The sequence below is a fragment of the Schistosoma haematobium genome, chromosome 5 (genome assembly GCF_000699445.3).
Source record: "Schistosoma haematobium chromosome 5, whole genome shotgun sequence".
Taxonomy (NCBI): Eukaryota; Metazoa; Platyhelminthes; class Trematoda; order Strigeidida; family Schistosomatidae; genus Schistosoma; species Schistosoma haematobium.
In genome coordinates this window covers 4,786,367-4,804,616 of record NC_067200.1, presented here as the reverse complement: position 1 = coordinate 4,804,616, position 18,250 = coordinate 4,786,367, and the positions used below count along the sequence as shown (strand labels likewise).

General features: G+C 37.8%; 1 protein-coding gene across 1 annotated transcript; it reads right to left on the bottom strand.

The window, feature by feature from the left end:
- Window positions 1-11,311: 11,311 nt before the first annotated feature.
- MS3_00009004 (uncharacterized protein) lies at window positions 11,312-16,551 on the bottom strand (the record flags this gene model as incomplete). The annotated part of the gene is made up of 4 exons (XM_035729588.2): window positions 11,312-11,517; window positions 13,999-14,107; window positions 15,419-15,554; window positions 16,490-16,551. 4 exons carry the CDS (start codon window positions 16,549-16,551, stop codon window positions 11,312-11,314), a joined length of 513 nt encoding a protein of 170 aa, XP_035586397.1.
- Between the last annotated feature and the right edge of the window lie 1,699 nt (window positions 16,552-18,250).

The window sequence follows — 18,250 nt, the reverse complement described above, 5'->3', positions numbered from 1 at the left end:
TCATCACTGTTTACCGTCAGAGTTTTCAACATGTCTGGAATGGAGACAACTGGTAAAAGCTTGTCTGCTTCCAAATGAGCGGGGTGGCTGGTCTCGTTGAAACTGCTGGAAATCGTGTCAGTAGTGATGTTAAATTTTGTCGTTTTCCTACGTTTGGCTAAAAGCCTAGGAGCCGGGGTCTTCATTTTCTTTTGTGGCATGATAAGAAAGTGACGTATAGCAAGTGGATTGAACAGAATGTTGGAAATAGGGGTGAAAAAATCAATTCCGAGGGCTCAAGTTAGTCTAAAAATCAAAATCTATGTTTTAACTAAGAGTGAATGTATCATGAGGATTAGTGGTGTTAAAACAAAAGATGACAATGGCAGGAAGATAGTAGTGGAGATGAAGTATTTATGTCAGTATCTGTGTGGAGGCGAAATAGAATATAAAGGAGCAAGTTGTATAAATTTTAACATATATGACACGAAAGATAGCCTTATATAGTAAAGTAATTTAGAAATGTCGATAATTAGTATCAAACAATCAAAAAAAGTACGGTATGTGATACACATATAAACTGAAAGTCCGTATTAGTAAAAATTGGGAGGTGCAGAGATAAGTAGTTTAGAAGATTATTACCGTCTAAGATTATTATGTTGCTTCTTGAACAAATATATGAAACAGCTTTTTGGAAAGAAAAAAACACTGTAAAAAAACAAACTATGACAGACTCACCGAATTGGACAGGTAATTTCGAAAATGAAATAATTTATAGTATCCAAATACGATTTAAATGATAGTTCATAAAATAGTGAATACAGTCCTTTAACATACACGGTGACATATATTTCTTGATATTAGGTAGAGGTTTGAATAGATCCTGTAGATACATAAAGTACGTGGGTTAAGGCATTCAAATACGATATAACCATATATTCCTTAAGAAATAGAATACAGATATGGAATACAAATCTTCGTCAAATATGATTATATATGGTTTCAAAGTGACAAAGTATAGTTTGATCGTATAGTCAAAATGAATATATGTAATTATATGATTATGAGTTATTGTATGAATATGATCATAAATACCGTAAGTTAAACTCGCAACTTATCATATGGCATGAAATTCACAGTTTATATGTTAATAGTTAGGAATAGAGTTAACTTCCATAATTCCAAGAAAAGATAATTCATCCTGCTCTGCGAGAATCCTAGAAAAATAAAACTAAAAACCTCGGCCTGAAAGTAACGTTCAATCCGTAGCACGTGGTCCACGTTGGAGATTATTGTTCGTTGTTTGAAGGCTGTTGGCAGGAACGGTAAATTCCCGTTTTATGGTGGTTGGTAAAAGTCAATAAAGTGTACCCTCAATCTTGACGTAACTAACACTCCTCATGTGATCAGAATTATTCTTTTTATGAACGAGTACACAAATTTGCACTGTCGAATATATTTGAACACAAAATTACACAGCTCATTATTATTTAAAAGCCATACTGTAAATACCTAATTTGTAACACATCAATCATCTCACATTTAACAGTTCCTTTAGTTCCGCAACAATGATTCAATGTTCTCTTCTTCTTTCCTTCTTTCTTTCTGCCTTCTTAACCTCCTGCTGACATGTACTCCACTTTCGATTGATGACACCAACTACATATATCCATGGATATCAGTAGCACACACCTTCATATTTCTCAAATTTGCAATATGAGAATTATGTGTTATCTTCTGAGGCATTGGAAACACTTATAATAGTTTTATTTTCATCAGGTCACAGACAATATTTCAAGATCACTCACTAAGCCTAATTTGGTCCACCAAAATTTATCTGATGCTTATCTTGCTTTCCATGCTGATTGTTACACTGGACTGGCAGGTTTTCCGTATAATATATTCTCTTGACCCTTAAGTAGTTACCACAGTTATAAACCTATGGAATCCAGTCGACAGTTTCCACAGCTTAAAATTAATTAGTAAATGTTCATACTGGAATACATCCTTTATTCAAGCTGTCATAGTGGATTGAAGTTGGGTTCAGGCTTTTTGATCTAAAGATTAAGCGTTCACACGCGCGATATCGAAAGCCCTGAGTCGGAGTCCTGAACTCAGGACTGTGAATATGGTCTATTGACTATTCTCATACTAGGGCGAAATGGCTGTCCAATGCTTCAAAGTTAAAGATGGTGGTCTAACTTTTATCGGCGGTTCTTTATTTTAATGGCTTCGGAAACATGGATCGTTCTAAACTTGAAATATTACTCGAGCAGCAGACGAAACTTATTCAAATGTTAGCAGATACGCAGCTTACGTCTAATACTCAACCAAGCAGTTCTAATCCTACTATTACTGCATCATCAGTTGATGATATCACTAATGGTATCTCCGAGTTTCATTACGATCCGGAATCCAATGTCATGTTTGATATGTGGTTTTGATGTTAAGAAGACTTATTCAAATTTGACTATGATAATCAGGATAATGCTTGGAAGGTCTGCTTGCTGCTTCGAAAGTTGGGTCCTAATGAAAGAGACAGGTATTTCAACCTAATTATGCCTCTTTACCCACGCGATCGCTCATTCTCAGACACTGTACAGTCACTGAACCAACGATTCGTAGACAACTCCTCAATATTCAATGCGCGCGATCGATGTTTGAAGCTCGCTATGAATGAAGATGCTGATTTTCTCACACATGTGGATATCATCAACCGAGAATGCGAACGCTTCCGGTTGGATCGCCTACTGAAGACCAATTTAAATCTCTCATTCTCATCTGCGGCATTCAATCGCAGAAGTTCAGTGACATTAGAACAGGCTGGCTAAGTCGATTGGAACAACACCCGAAACTAACTCTTAATGATGTGACATCACAACAGCTGATCTTAATCTACTTGTTTTAGACTGGTTTGACCGGTTACATTTATCTGACGTTCCGCCAAGCACTGTATGCTATCTGGTGAAGCAACCTCATGAACCTGTAGCATATTCTAAAGAACTAATGACGGAGTTTTCAACCATTTTCCAGCCTATATTGGGTCAGCGCACCGCTATTAAAACAACACTTCGATTGAAACTTGGAGCTAAACTTGTCTTCCGTCCAAAGAGACTAGTGCCGTACGCAGCATTACCGAAAGTTGACGAAGAACTTAACCGCTTTCAACTACAGGGAGTTATTACACCTGTTTCTTATTCTGTCTGGGCAGCACCCATCGTGGTTATTGAAAAGGCTAATCGCACAGTCCGAATATACGCAGATTTTTCAACAGGTCTTAACGCAGCTCTCGAACAGCAACATTACCCACTGCTAGTCCATGCAGATTTGTTCACGATGTTAAGTGGTGAGAAGTTCTTTGCGAAGCTGGATCTCGCTGATGCCTATCTACAGGCGAAAGTGGCTGAGGATTCGAGAGAGATATTTACCATATATACTCATCGTGGCTTGTTTCAATACAATCGCCTACCGTTTGGCGTTAAAACAGCTCCAGCTATGTTTCGGCAACTAATGGATACCACTCTATCGGGTATCCTGGGGGTCGCAACTTATCTCGATGATATCTCAATTGTTGCCACATCGTTAGAACAGCTGTACCACAACGTGTCAGCGATAACGAATTCCGATTACGCCCAGAAAGATGCCAGCTTTTCTTGACTTCAGTTAAATACTTGGGATTCATCGTTGATGCCGCAGGTCGCAGACTAGATCCTGAAAACATCCGAGCTATAAAACTGATGCCAACTCTCAATAATATCCCTCAGCTACGACCATTCCTGGGACTAATCACCTACTTCTCAGCTTTTGTTCTGTCGATGCATGAAACACGCGCCTCGCTAAATCATCTTGTGAATAATCGTATCTGACAATGGTTCTCAGTTCACCTCAAGCCTATCGATCAAACATTTCCTCTCTACACCTTACGACCCACAGTCAAATGGCCAAGCAAAAGATTTGTGGATCTATTCAAGAGAGGTCTAACGAAGTCAAAAGGGGAGGGGACACCAGTAGAAACACTGTAGAATTTCTTGTTTGTTTACCGAAAAACACCTAGTGATATGCTGCCACAGCAGAAGTCCCCGGCAGAGATCCTGACGGGAAGGAAATTGAGGACGACCCACAGTCATCTGCGCGCGCTTTTGAAGGTTGTAATTTTTCTTCACGCTGTATTATTTTATTTTCCCATCAGTTTTTCCACTTAATTTAACGCCTATTAGCGATAAATGATTGGTCACTGACAGGGTTCTATCAACTTGACACCTCATTAACGTTAATATGTTTGCTCCTAACTAATACTGGATCTGATCCTGCCATGGAACTTTACACGTCCATTGAGTTAAATTATAACTGTCGCTGTCCACCTAATTAAACTTTAAATTACCATTACTTCCACCAATGTCAAGGCCATCTAAAAAACATGTAATCTCTCCTGATGCTTATAACACCTAAAAAAGATCTAAATCAGTCACTAAAGCGAATAACGTGAAACCTTATAAACAAACTGATCAGTCTGCATCCCACTTTGATCTTCCCTCAGCTACTCTAAACGCGCATCGTTTACTTGGACATGACATATCACTACCTTGTATCTCGCTTTTAAACATAAATAAAAGCAGTCACATACCGATAGAGCCGACATCATTTTCGGTCCAAACAAAAGCATCACATGTCGTGAGCAGTATTTAGACAGTGCAGCCGACCACAAACGTCCAACAATTTTACAATCGGGCATCCTGAATAGCGGCCCACGGAGTACATGTAAGCCTGCCCACGATAGCCAGCCCGATGATGTAGATTTTGACTACTCACCCAGACATAAACTCCATCCCCCAACTAAGTAAACACAAGGTGACCACCCAGTAGACACTTGCAATTGGTCTGTATGTAACGATATCAACCTTAAAAACTTTGATATAAACTCTAACAGTCTAACTACCTTTCACTGTTAAACATACTTCTTTCACCGGAACAACACCCAACTATCTTTCTCGCAATAACCCTATTGGTGATAAACTAAACGCTCATCAATATGGAGTCAACACTCTCAATTCTACCTTTTCGCATGGCGAATCATACAATCCACTGGGTTTACATCATATCCTCCTACTAGACAAATAGTCACCTAGCTTGACACTTATTTTAATCAACGCGAGATCTGTACAAAGTAAGATGACTGACCTACTCACTCAATTACTTTTAAACAACCCTTAACTTGTTTCGATAATGGAAAGTTTGCAGTCCTTCGATACCACAGACACATATCTACAAATAGACACCTATGAGCTCTTCCTCTGTGATCGAGTCATCAAGAAGATGCTGGTTGTCTTGTTTATGTATCAAAAATTTAAGGGCGGAAATCTATAGCGACCACGTCCTCAGCAAACGTCCTGATTCAATGTGGCCTACTGTGCACACTCATGAACGTAAAATACTAATCGGATGCAAATATCGAGCTCCTAACACTCCTAGTTCAACTGACACTTATAAGTGGGTCATTTGCTTAGGCTGTCTCGCTTGACTTCATTTACACAATTGTATGTGGTGACTTCAACCTTCCCACCATCAACTGCACGACACATTGTGGCCCATTGTGCTTTGAAAGCATACTTAGATCCTTGAACATACACGGTTGGCAACAACATGTACACCTGTCAACACGAAATCATAACATTCTTGACTTGATATTCTGTCATAATGTCACACAAACATCAATGGTGGTTGGCGAAAAGTTTCACAACAGCGATCATAAAATAGTCCTCTGCACTTTTCCAATTCTTGCCATGTGCAACAAATTAAAGACATTAAATACGCGTTTCCAGTATAGAGACTGCAAACGCTAACTGGGAAATCTATTGATATCCAATAAAGCACTCTGAATGGAGCAGTTTCTTTACCAGTGATAACCTCTTAGAAACATTGGAAATTTTCAATACCACCACCACATTTGCACTAGACACTGCTATACCCTCTCAAATTGCTTTTAAAACAATTACTAAATATATAAACCGAAGGGCTATGTCTAAACTGCGAAAACTGAAAAGAACGTACTATTTACCGAAAGACGATCAGCTACCGCTAACGTGGTTGTGTACAAGACTGCCATTCCTTTAAGAGTACCTATCTGGACTCAGAACATGCCCTGGTCTGCGCCAATCTTACCTTACTTTTCAGTGGCCAACAAAGTGACCGCCACCAAAAGATTGATGTCTGCAAGTTTGTTGCAACTTCTGTTGCAAGTAATTATCGAATCGAGCTAGCTTCTAGGCTGGCTACAATTCCACCGAAAAGTATAGATGATCATTGTTTGCATTCGCATGACGCCATGAAAATGGCGAGTGAAGTCGCTTGCGGCTGGTGGTCGAAGTTTGCTAATGAGTTGGAAGCAGCAGCTGCATCTGGTAACTACCGGAAGCTCTTCCAACTCATCTGAAGCACTGGCAGCTAGAAGTCTGGTGTGAGCGAAATAATCTGTGGGGACGACGGGATGCCAATTACCAACATATATCGATGTCTTGGACGATTATTCCATTCGAGCAGTGGAGTGAGACAGGCCTGCCCAATCTCACCATTCCTCTACAACTGTACCATCGACGACATGCTGGAAACAACTCTGATGGATGTGTGTAGTGGCTGTGTGTATCTTTTGCCCGAAGAAAGACTTCCCGACGTTGAGTTTGTGGATGAGATAATGCCCAAGGCATGTAATCCGCACTTAATCAGTTGGCAATCAATGTCCGTAGGTATGGTTTGTGCTTTGCACCTTGGAAGTGCGAAGTACTTCTACAAGACTGGCAGGATTCTAATCATGTACTCACTCTGGATGGTGAGCAGACAGAAGTAGTCGAGAAGTTCGTGTATCTGGGTAGCTGCATAAGTGCTGGTGGTGGCATGAGTGATGAGATCAATGCACGAATAGTGAAAGCCAGAGCGGCTTATGCCAATCTGGGCCAACTTAGGTGCCTTCGTGATGTTAGTCTGGCTGCAAAAGGTCGGATCTATAACGCGTTGGTGAAGGCAGTTTTGCTCTATGCTTGTGATACCTGGCCTCTCCGAGTTGAGGATGTTAGACGACTCGTTGTCTCCGAAACATTGCTGACATCCAGTGGCAACACCATGTTAGTAATGCAGAGGTTCGGCATCGTGTGTTTGGGCACAGATACGATAATACAATTAGTGTCACCATCTTGAAACACCGACTTCGGTGGCCTGGACATGTTCTACGAATGTCGTCCCAGAGAATTCCACGTCGTGCATTATTTGTCGACTCTGGGACTGGTTGGGAGAGGCGGAGAGGTGGTCAGTGTGTGACATGGTGTCGTGGTATGAAAGAAATCTGCAAAGAGCTGGATTCTCTTGGTCCTTCACGAATCCCTAACCAGGGTCCGTGAGATGGTTCTACACAGTGGCTAGAGACGTTATCAGATATGACTCAGAACAGAAGCAAGTAGAGATCCTTCTGTAACCTTATTTTACTTTCTTCATAAAATGTGGTTGTATCTTCCTTAACTGGAAGATTTCTTCTGATTGTACTTCTTCGTCTCCTTCATTATTATCATGACACTACCTTACACTAATCTGTACTTTACGTTTTCACGCTCCTTACTTTTTCTTTCCTCCTTCTCTTCAAATTCTCATTGTTTTGTGTGGCGCATATATATTTGTTGCCCTCTTGTACCAATATTTATGTGTACAAATAAACAAATTAAACAATTAGGAGAATGGTTTTCCCACAATGGGAATACATCTCATGCTCCAGATATCAACATAAAGTGCATCGGCAAGAACTATCTTAGTAGCATAAACTTCGACATCAGGAGTATGCATACCGCCACTAAAACCCTTGAGCCAAATGCGGGCTCTGGTGTAAACGTTCGGTGTTCATATTTAAGTGCATTGCTGCTCTTCTGTTTCTCCTTCCTTTTTTTCGTTAGAATCTTGCTCTGAGGCCACAGCTATGGAACTTCCGACGTCTGTAACAAACTTGACGTACGAGTCACCTCAAAGTCATGGTTTACAGCAAGCACTCTACTAGTCTACCTGATAACAACTATAAACTTAACAAGTTAGGTAGCATGTTGTGCACCAACAAATGTTGCAATTTATAGGTCATGCCTGTAGAAATAGCGTGTACCTGCACATGAAGAAATATATATTATTATTATAAACTTATTAATTGCTCTCGAGTAAATCATATCATTATCACGTCATAGATGGAAATGACTGTCTTTCGGAATTTGGTTTGCTCAGGAACGATCTTTTATTGCTTTGATGAATAACAAGTGGTATGTATATATATTACAAGAATTCATTAAGCATTTACGTAGTACGTAAACATAGCCTTCAATCGTCCATTTGCATCTTCATGTGCGTTATGCAATCCGAGCTGCCTTTTCGACTGACTACCTATGCTACCTATGCTTTAATGTGTACAGCCGTATATCACCGAGACTTATTAGATGAAAAAGTCCGGGCCACCCCTCGAGAAACTGTTTTCGTGGACGATTGTCTTGTCGGAGTAGAGACTTCAGAGCTGGAGAATAACTTGATAAGGGTTGTAGCTTTTGGGGGTTTCCATTCACATAAATGGGTCTGTAACGTTAACGCTGCTCTGAATGAAGTCCCTTTGGATGATAGGTCAGGAAATTTGTTTTGTTAACCGAGCTTGATGGATCCCACACACAAGAATTTAGGACTTTGTTAGTACATGCGATCTGATTGTTTCACATTTGACGTGAACCTCCCAGAACGCCCGGCTACTAAGAGAGGCATCCTATCATGTGCATCATCTTTATATTATCCGCTTTGGATTTGAACACCTCTATCACCTACGCCTACAGGAATTCCGCAACAGCTGAACCTTGAAAACTACGGATGGGATGAAATGATTAGTGAGAAGTTGTGCTCTAGGTGGGAAAGTTGGTTAGAAGGAACTGCAGGTATCAGAGCCCTAGGGATACTACAATGTTCGAATATCGAATCGTATGATAAGGGACGGATTCCGTTACATCTCTTATTACATGCTTCAGGAAGCGGTCATGAAGATCTGTCCTATATTAGGATGCAAAATAATGCAAGTATAACGAGATATAGCATATCCAGAATAACCTCCCAGAAATTTGTTAATGTTCTACGGCTCGAACTGCAAGCCACTGTACTGCCAGTGAAATTGATGAGGTAAATGGTGAAAGGAATAAAACTGAAAGACATGACTAAAATCTACTTCTGGAATGGCTCCATAGTAGTATTAAACTACATACGTAATACAAAGTCACGCTTCAAGACATATGTAGGTGATAAAATCAACTTCATCCGCGAACAAATAAGGCCATCACAACTGACTTACGTGCCATCAACTATGAACCCTGCTGATTTAGCTTCAAGCAGAATACGTAAGTATGACTCTGTATTAAAACTTGGCTTTCTGGACCCGAATTTTTAGTAACCGATAAGAATATATGATCTTGGTATAAACGAAATAAGATATAAGGGTCCGCTCTCGAGCTGGAGATGAAGAACGCTATAGCCTTCATCTAAAAGTTGCTTGCGCACTATTAACAGGCTCTTTTCTGATGGCCCGCGTCAGTCCTGTCAATGGTGGTCTCTCAGTTGATCGAACTCTCTTTTGAAAGAGTCGACGGATGGAACCCGAACCACGTGCTGAGGTCATGAATTCCACGGCAGTGTGAAGTAGTCTTAAAGTCTTGGCTAACAATGACTCTTAAGTCATTAGGTGTCTAGACGACAGGTGGCTCAGCGTTATTCATCGTGTATATATCTGTACCTTGATGATGACCGATATGCATCACAACACACATGGAAGTATTTATCCGCAACTGCCAGGTTTAAGATCATTCAGGTAATTTCTTCAGGTCATTTAGGAGTTCCAAACTATCACACTTACATCATATCGTTCTGCATATCTTGACATCGTCAACATATAGCAAGATCGATGATGATGGGAGACAAGGAAGGTCATTTACATACAAGAGGAATAGCACTGGTCCCAAAACTGTTCCCTGGGGCACTCCACTAAGCACAGTTCCCCAGCTAAATATCTTCGAGTTCACCCGTACTCCTTGTTGGCGACAAATAGGAAGTCTTTTATCGACACCAATAGATTGCCTCCAATTCCGACATTTCTTAGCTTATATAACGGCCGGTTGTGCGGAACTTTGTCAAAAGCTTGGCTGGAATCAATGTAGGCTACGTCTACAGGTAGCTTTTGGTCCTTAAGAGCACACCAGCTTTCACGAGCGACTAGTAAGTTAGTGAGACAAGAATAACTTATTCTGAAGCCGTGCTGTTTCTCCGAAAGGATCCGGTTTTCATCGAAGTACAAAAAGCTCCTCCCGAATAATATTTTCTCAAATTTTAACAACCACACTAGTTGGGCTAACAAGTCAGTAATCCTCAGGTTTACGGTTCTTAGCTGTTTCTATGACAGGACTTACTATGGCGTTCTTCCAGTCTTTCGGTAAACAATCCTGCGTTTCGGATAGATTAAAGCATATACTTAAAGGGTTTGCAACGAAGTTAGATAATTCCCTCAGTAGACTAGGATGAAATTCATCTTGCCCCGTGGTTTACCCATGTCAAGTTTATTTAGCAGACTAAAGACATCGATTTCTTTGATGGTCACGCCATCCAGTGTATGTGTGGGGGGTTGTATGTGCTGACGGGAAGGGTGCTTCTACGGTATATACATTGCTAAAGTAGTTTGAGAACACTTGAGCCTTACCACAGTCGTCCTACACTTATGATGCGGCAGTACAGTCCCCCCATAGTGTACGAATATTTCCTTTTCTTTTAGTGCTTAGGTTTGTATAGGAATACAAGCGTTTAGGACATTCTATGGATTCCTTAACACGTTTTCCTTCGTACAAATTTCTAGATTCACGAAGGGCCGAGGCACAGGTATTCCGAGCTTTTCGATACTGAGATTTTGTCTCATTAGTCCCCAGTAACCTAAATCTATCCCACATTTTTCTTCTCTTATAGAGAGGGATGTTGACCTCCTTTCTGAACCATGGTGGTGAGTATCTCGGCCCCCTTGGTATAGTTCAAGAAATGTGGGGTGCGTTAACTTTTAAGTATAAACTTCGAAATGCGTCCCAAGCCGTTTCAATTGAGGACTGTGAGTCTATTGTCCGACCTAGTTACGATGCAGAGTGCATGATATTAGGTGTGTTTGCTTTCCAGACGTTAGGTCTGGGTTGAACTCGTGATTGACAGTTATATGAAAGTCGAAAGTTAAAACTGTGTGATCACTATTACCTAGGGATGGCATGTAATCGAGGTTCGACATTACGCCAAAATATACTGCGAAGTAGAACTACGAAAACGGTTGCACACACTCGGAAATGAAATGTTTCATTTCGAAGATGTATCTCGTTTGATCAAATTCCACTAATTGGCCCAGTGATGCAATGGCTTTTGAATGCTGTGCACTCAGGAATAAGATTTGAAAAATTGGGAATTCTGTCCGATTCCTTTGATCGACTAGAACATTACACCAAATTCTATCATTTCTGTTACATTCTGTGAAAAATTTAAAGCAAAATATATTATTACTTCTTTAATCTCAGTGTAAATTATCAGACCATTTAATTAACAAAAACATATTTCTGTTGACCTCAGTTGTTGACAGAAATATCAGTGATTATACTTTGTTGTCGTCAGTCATCTCACGCCATCTCATTAATCAAATAATATAGTATTATTCTATATCATCTATTATGTATAGTGGGCGTAATATGAATCTTATTTAGAGCAAAAAAACAACGCTTTCTAATAATAACTTGTTTAAATGACTGATAATTAGTCACACGTACAGAAAAAAGATGAGTGAAATTCTCATTTTTCAATAGATTACTACTTTCTATAAACAAAATGGAGTGAATACAAATCTCTCGACTGTCAATTCATAGAAGGCTGTGCTCCATCTATGAATAAACACTGTAGCCATTCATCGTCTAATTTCAGATGAGTTTAGTGGTTGTTTCCTCACAGAATCGTCCAGCTCTCACTTCCTCAGTTTATCAATCTATGGATCGCGCATTATTAATCCTGATTCTTTGAAACTCGCCTAGTTATTACTTCCTGTGTATATTGGTCTATGAGACTGTGGTGAATCGTCCTGGTGATAAAGTCCACATCACCTTCTGTGTTCCATTTTATATCAATCACTGTGACGGATAAACTCATCCTCATCCGATATTCTGAATAAACACATTTTACTATTGACCGAATGTATGTTTTCACTGAATATTGATTATGGTTGCATATCATGGTTCAATGTGAGCGATCAAATTTTACGTGAAGTTGAATACATTTTGACATGTCATTTGGTGCTGAAGTTTGCTCCCACTTTTCAACAGATTTGAAATGCGCTCTTTTGGAATGAAGCATTCGCAGTTCAATATTTAAATAGCATGTCAGGTTTGCACTGTCTCGCCAATTTCAGACTCATCGTCTTTAATGATTTTGTTGAGGAGATAATTTAATTGAGCTTGACAATGTTCGATGTTTGTAGGCTGTCGGCAGAAAATCGTGTAGTCCGGTTTCATAGTAGTTGGTACAAGTCAGTATGTTATATTGTCAATCATGAAGAAACCAATACTCCTCGTGTAATTCAAACTCAAATCAGTCAATTTTGCAGTATGAAAATTTACTGCTACGTTACTGTCAACAAAACTGACATCTTGTAGGACAGAGATGTTCATATTTATTGATCAAAGCACAATTGCTGATGTCCTGCTTGTCTAGTCATTAAATACTGATGGAGTTCCATCAATCAGGTATTCTATCTTTACTACTTATGAGTAACTAGTTAATATGAACTAATGATTCTCATGTACTTGTTGACTGCTTCATTTGGAATTCCGAATACAATACTTTCCTTCGTGCTCATCTACCTGTTCTTCGTTTTATTGCGTTATTCCTGGGATTCCCAGTTTGTACCATGTTTGGAATACTCAGAATTATCACATTTGCGTATCGATGGAGCCTGTGATGGAACGGTTGAACATACACTCAGATTTTGGTGCGTTTGCGAGTTACATGGAAAGGTTGGAAATCTGGGCATATGGCACACATCGAGGCAAGCACCCAAGTGTGTCACAAAGCAAGCTTTAACTTAGAATTTTCAAGGTCAATGGAGAAGACGAAATCAGTGTACTGACAACGGTGTATCAGCCGTTAATCCATCTGTGATCCATCTATTTAAAGTATTTATTAACTCTATTAACTTCTTGATTCTTCTTACTATTGTGATTCATGTTTAAATAAAATGATGGTGATGTATTACATGACATAATCATGAACAACATCTAACGTCTTTCGTTTCCGTACTCAATCGTACTCTGAAGTAATTCTAAATGCTCCTAATTCACCATTTCAGAATTCTTAACAATTGGCTTCTTGAAATTTCTACATCGACAATTGATACACCTGTAGAAGTTGGTCAGTCTAGAAGTGCTCATTTCTTATTTATAAAACGTTTACCAACTGGTTTCCTACATCAGCAATCTTGTGTTTTTTCAGACGTAAGTAATTTCTTCAGTAAAATATAACATCTATGAATTTCGTGGTTTACGTTAAAAACTAATAATAGTGAGATAACTAATTAAATCAAGAAGTTTTAGATGCCGGTTTTGCCGTGATATGGAATTCCTCAACAACACATATCCTTGAAGCCATCACAGATCGAACTTGGGACTTCTGGGTCACGCATAGAAGGATAACCTTTTATACCCTTAGGCCCGGATCCGAAGTTTTATGTATCTTACTGCGATAAATTGGCTTTATTGCACAACTATTGTGCAATAGCATTGGGGAGAAAATGTCACACAGTAAACATAGGGAGACTCTATTGATCCAATAATCCATATTGAGCAATGTTACTTTTCATCTTATACATAAGTCAATACTTATTTTCACTGAAAGATACAACACACCATTTCATCAAAATCACCGATCATCAGAATATAATCATGTGGTAATTATTCAGTGATCACTTACTTTTATATTCACAACAAAATGTCTCATTTAAAGTTGATTGTTGCCCATGTAAAATGGTATTACTTGTTACGTAATCATCAAGTAGATTTATGGGAACTAAACGATCATTCTAAATACCGTTCAAAAAAATAGACAACAGATTGTCAACTATTTATTGTTCACATCTACCTAAAGCTGAATATATTTCAACCACTTAATTATTAAGATGAATAGACTATCTCTTATTCACGTCAAATTTAACATGAATAATTGTTATCTCACTTCACAACTCTTCATGTTTAGTATACCAATTAAATACTTCAATATTACAACTAAGGCTTGATTTGTGGTGTGTGCTACTGGTGTCGACAAATATAAGTATCATGAATCAAAAGTGAAATGTCTGACGACAGAAGGTTATGCAGATTGAAGAGAAGAGAACGAGGACAGAGAATAATTGGTGTGGAAAGTGTTATGACCTTGAATCGCTTTTACCCCGTGATACTTGTTATGACTTGACCTTGGTCGGTGTAGTCTAAATTATGACCTTGACGCGTTAGGCTGAGTGGCTTAACCTTGAGTCTAATATGCGTGAGTTCGAGATGGGGTAGAGAGAACTATTCTAAATCCTGATTGGTTGGCAAGCACACAAGTGAAAGAAGACAAGACAGTTGGAACACTAAACTCTGGATTCTCTGAATTCGGATTACTACAAAAATGTACATGAATAAATAAGTGCATATCTTGACCACGACGTACGATAATTTGGAAAAATACAGTTATGCCCGAAACAGGGAATTAGGGTAGAAAATATAGTGCAAAATATAATGTTTAAATTACAATATTTTTGGAACAAAAAAGGGTATGCTAGTGAATGATACATAGAACGAAAGCTCGTGTTATGTAGAATAAGATAGGGACAAAAATAAATATAAGTGTTTTACAGGTTTTGAATGAAATGCAATAACGTCCCAAGAAAATAGCTTTCGTAATTGTCTGGGCTTCTTAATTCCCCGTTCATAACAGAAAGAAAAAGGAAAAATCAAGTCTGAAACAATTGATTGACATTTTGAAAATCAGGGACTTTCAGTGTGGTTCTCAGACTTTATTAAAAGATTCTGTAATGTTGTATTCATAGCCATTTGATTATCCTCGCCTATGTTCCCGTTCATTACAGATGGATAGTTCAAGAATCTTGTATTAGATGTCCACAAAACGATCTATTCCATTGGCAATGCATTTAAATGTTACAGTTAGTTCCTGATATATGTGTAAAATGTTTGCCTTAATTGGTTTGATTTATCAATGGAAAATGTGAGATTCTTAATCAATCATTTACTTCGAATCCAGTTTATACTATACAATACCTTTAGTTTTATTATTAACTTCATAACTACTTAAATAATATAAGTAGATTAAAATATTTCTTTAAAATACCTACCAAATTAGGCTGATTGAGTGATTGATTCATTTCTTTATTATTAATTACATTCAAATGATCATCATCAATAAGTGAATTTTGTATAACTTCTGACAAGTCCACTGCTGCAAAGTATCCAGCTGTCTTATGATTGTATCTATTAAAAAGAGAAACAACGAAATGATATACATGACATTCCTTTTCTAACATACACTTTATAGAATGACCATTGTCAGGCACGTACAAGAGATTAAGTTGTACTGAACAGTTGTTTTATATTAGTACAAAATTTCACAGTGGAGAGTATTTACTGCCCAACATTTAAAAATTAAATCATGTGTCATAGCATTTATTGAGGAGTGATTAACATTAGACAACTTTGTAAAATTTAACACTCCAGTCTCGTTCAATTTAGGATTCGCTAGCTGAATCTACTCGCATCCTAGTTCAGTTATTGACATCTGAACTTGAGCCAATTCCCTTTTTCTCTAAACACTAATGTTTCATTCATAGAACGTCTCAGTTTAGATTGTCAATTACTTATTCATTGAGAACACTTGCTTTGAAATACATATACATACAACTGACGACTTCTGAATGAGACGAAATAGGACTCCTAGACTCCACCACTATTTATAACTAGCTTTTCCAAGTCATTTTTCGCAATGACTATATCAAAACAAACCCCACAGGATTTACATATATCAACAAAGATTGATTAAATTTCAGTCTTAAATATCAACAACAGTATGATTAAAATCTTCGCTAATAGTATTATTAGACTCTTTGGTTGATGATTTAAACTTCAGTCGATTTTTGACAAAGTGCGACATGAATTCATCACCATTGGTGACGTTGCTCCAATGATCTGCATATTTGAACTCTATAGTTTACTAATTCTTGCTACGCTTTCAGAAATACTTCTATATTCTAGTTCCTTTTGAAAATAGTATTATTTTTAGAATAAATAGTGTTCAATTATAAAAACCAAAGAAATCACACTATAATTTTATAAGCAAAGATGGTTAATACCTAGCAGTGGAATCCAGGATGCGTGTTCCGTACTATATGGGATTCGTTAGCTGCATTTACCTGCACCTGAGTTGATGTTCACTCCGGGACTCCAACCCAGTACCGTTCACTTGAAACTCCATCGCGTTGTACAATACAGGTACTGAATCCTGAAAGCCGTCTGCTTGTGCAATAGAATGAAGTTTAAAACCGCTTGATATCCATCTTTGCTTATAAAGCTTGTGATTTAAGCCAATATTGGGACAATCTTCACAGCATGCACATATATCAACAAGAGACTGATCAACTACAGTCCTAAACAACAATGGTAAAGTACAAGTAAAAAATATGAAGAGTATTCACACTGTGAACATTCACTGTAATCCCATAACTCCACGCTCAAAAAAGAAAAGTTTATTCTCATTACCTTCTTTCATTTTTATTGTAGGTTGTTCTATTCAATGTTAATTTACATTTTATACAGAAATAATGATGATGATTAGACCATTCAATATATTTACATTTTCTTTGAATATATAATAAACCAATAATGAATGTAAGAATAGTCAGTAATGAAATTACACAACTGACAATCATAATGATAAATTCATTTCTCGCCAATCTATCTAAAACATTAAAACAAAATGATAGAAATGAATATGAAAAGTATGAAATTTTGTTCATCCTAGTTAATAATGAGGTAATTTGTAACTAGACTATCATGGAAAACCTGAAAGCACTGGACAGCCATTTCATCTTCGTGGTCTAGTGGTTAGACCCTCGTGAATGAGACTAGTAGATCCTGGGTTCGAATCTCACGAGTCAAGATCGTTGATGCACACTACTGAGGAGTCAATATATTGGAACGAAATGGTCGTCTAGTGATTCCAGATTTCTATGATGGTCTATCTTCAATTAACTCATGAATTCTATAATTGTATTTCCTTTTATTGTTAGATTTATAAGTTAATTTTTCTTGTTTATATCATCATATTGGTTAGACATTCATTCAAGATCAGGAAGCAATGAAAGGCGATCTCATTTTTAAATGTAACACCTCAATAATGATCTCATCAAGGATCAAATCTAGGATCTTTAGACTTTATCAAATAATTACATGTCTAAATGTGATCATCTTACAATGCAGAATTCATTGTTCTTGCATTTTCATGCAGATTGCATTATGCTTCCATTCTTTACTGTTCCATCCTCATGTCTCTCTGCTGTCAGACATTCTGTTCACGACTAACATCATCTACTACTTATGTCAATATAAGTAGCGCACACCACATAGATGATCAAGCAATTAATATCACAAAGTATAAAGAGTTGTCTATTGTTCAGACAAAGAATGTTTCTGTAACCCGAAAGGTATATTATCTAATAACGTTAAAGTAACCACTTAATAGATATCGGATAAGTTCTCAGTTGTTGTCTTCTTTTATTTATTTATATCGATTACACTTAAACAACTAGATACCATAATTTGACTTTTTATCATCTTTCCCTTACCGTATTTTCCACGATAGTGTATTGACTATTACTTTCGTGGACAGTTATACGCATTGGTAGTTTATCGAATGACCAACACTGACAGTTCAACTTATGAGATTTACAAAATTTAGAACAGCTTAGAATAAGGAGTCAGAGAGAGGCTTACTTTAGTAGGCTAAAGCACTTACCACACAATCACATATCAGGGATTAAAAAATTAATGAATGAATGTTTAACCTTAGACATATGAATGATTTAGTCAGTTCAAGGGATCAGTCCACGGTGTTACTGACTGTTGGTCTGTGGGTTATTGGTAGATAAACATTTTATATAGTGAAAATTACCATT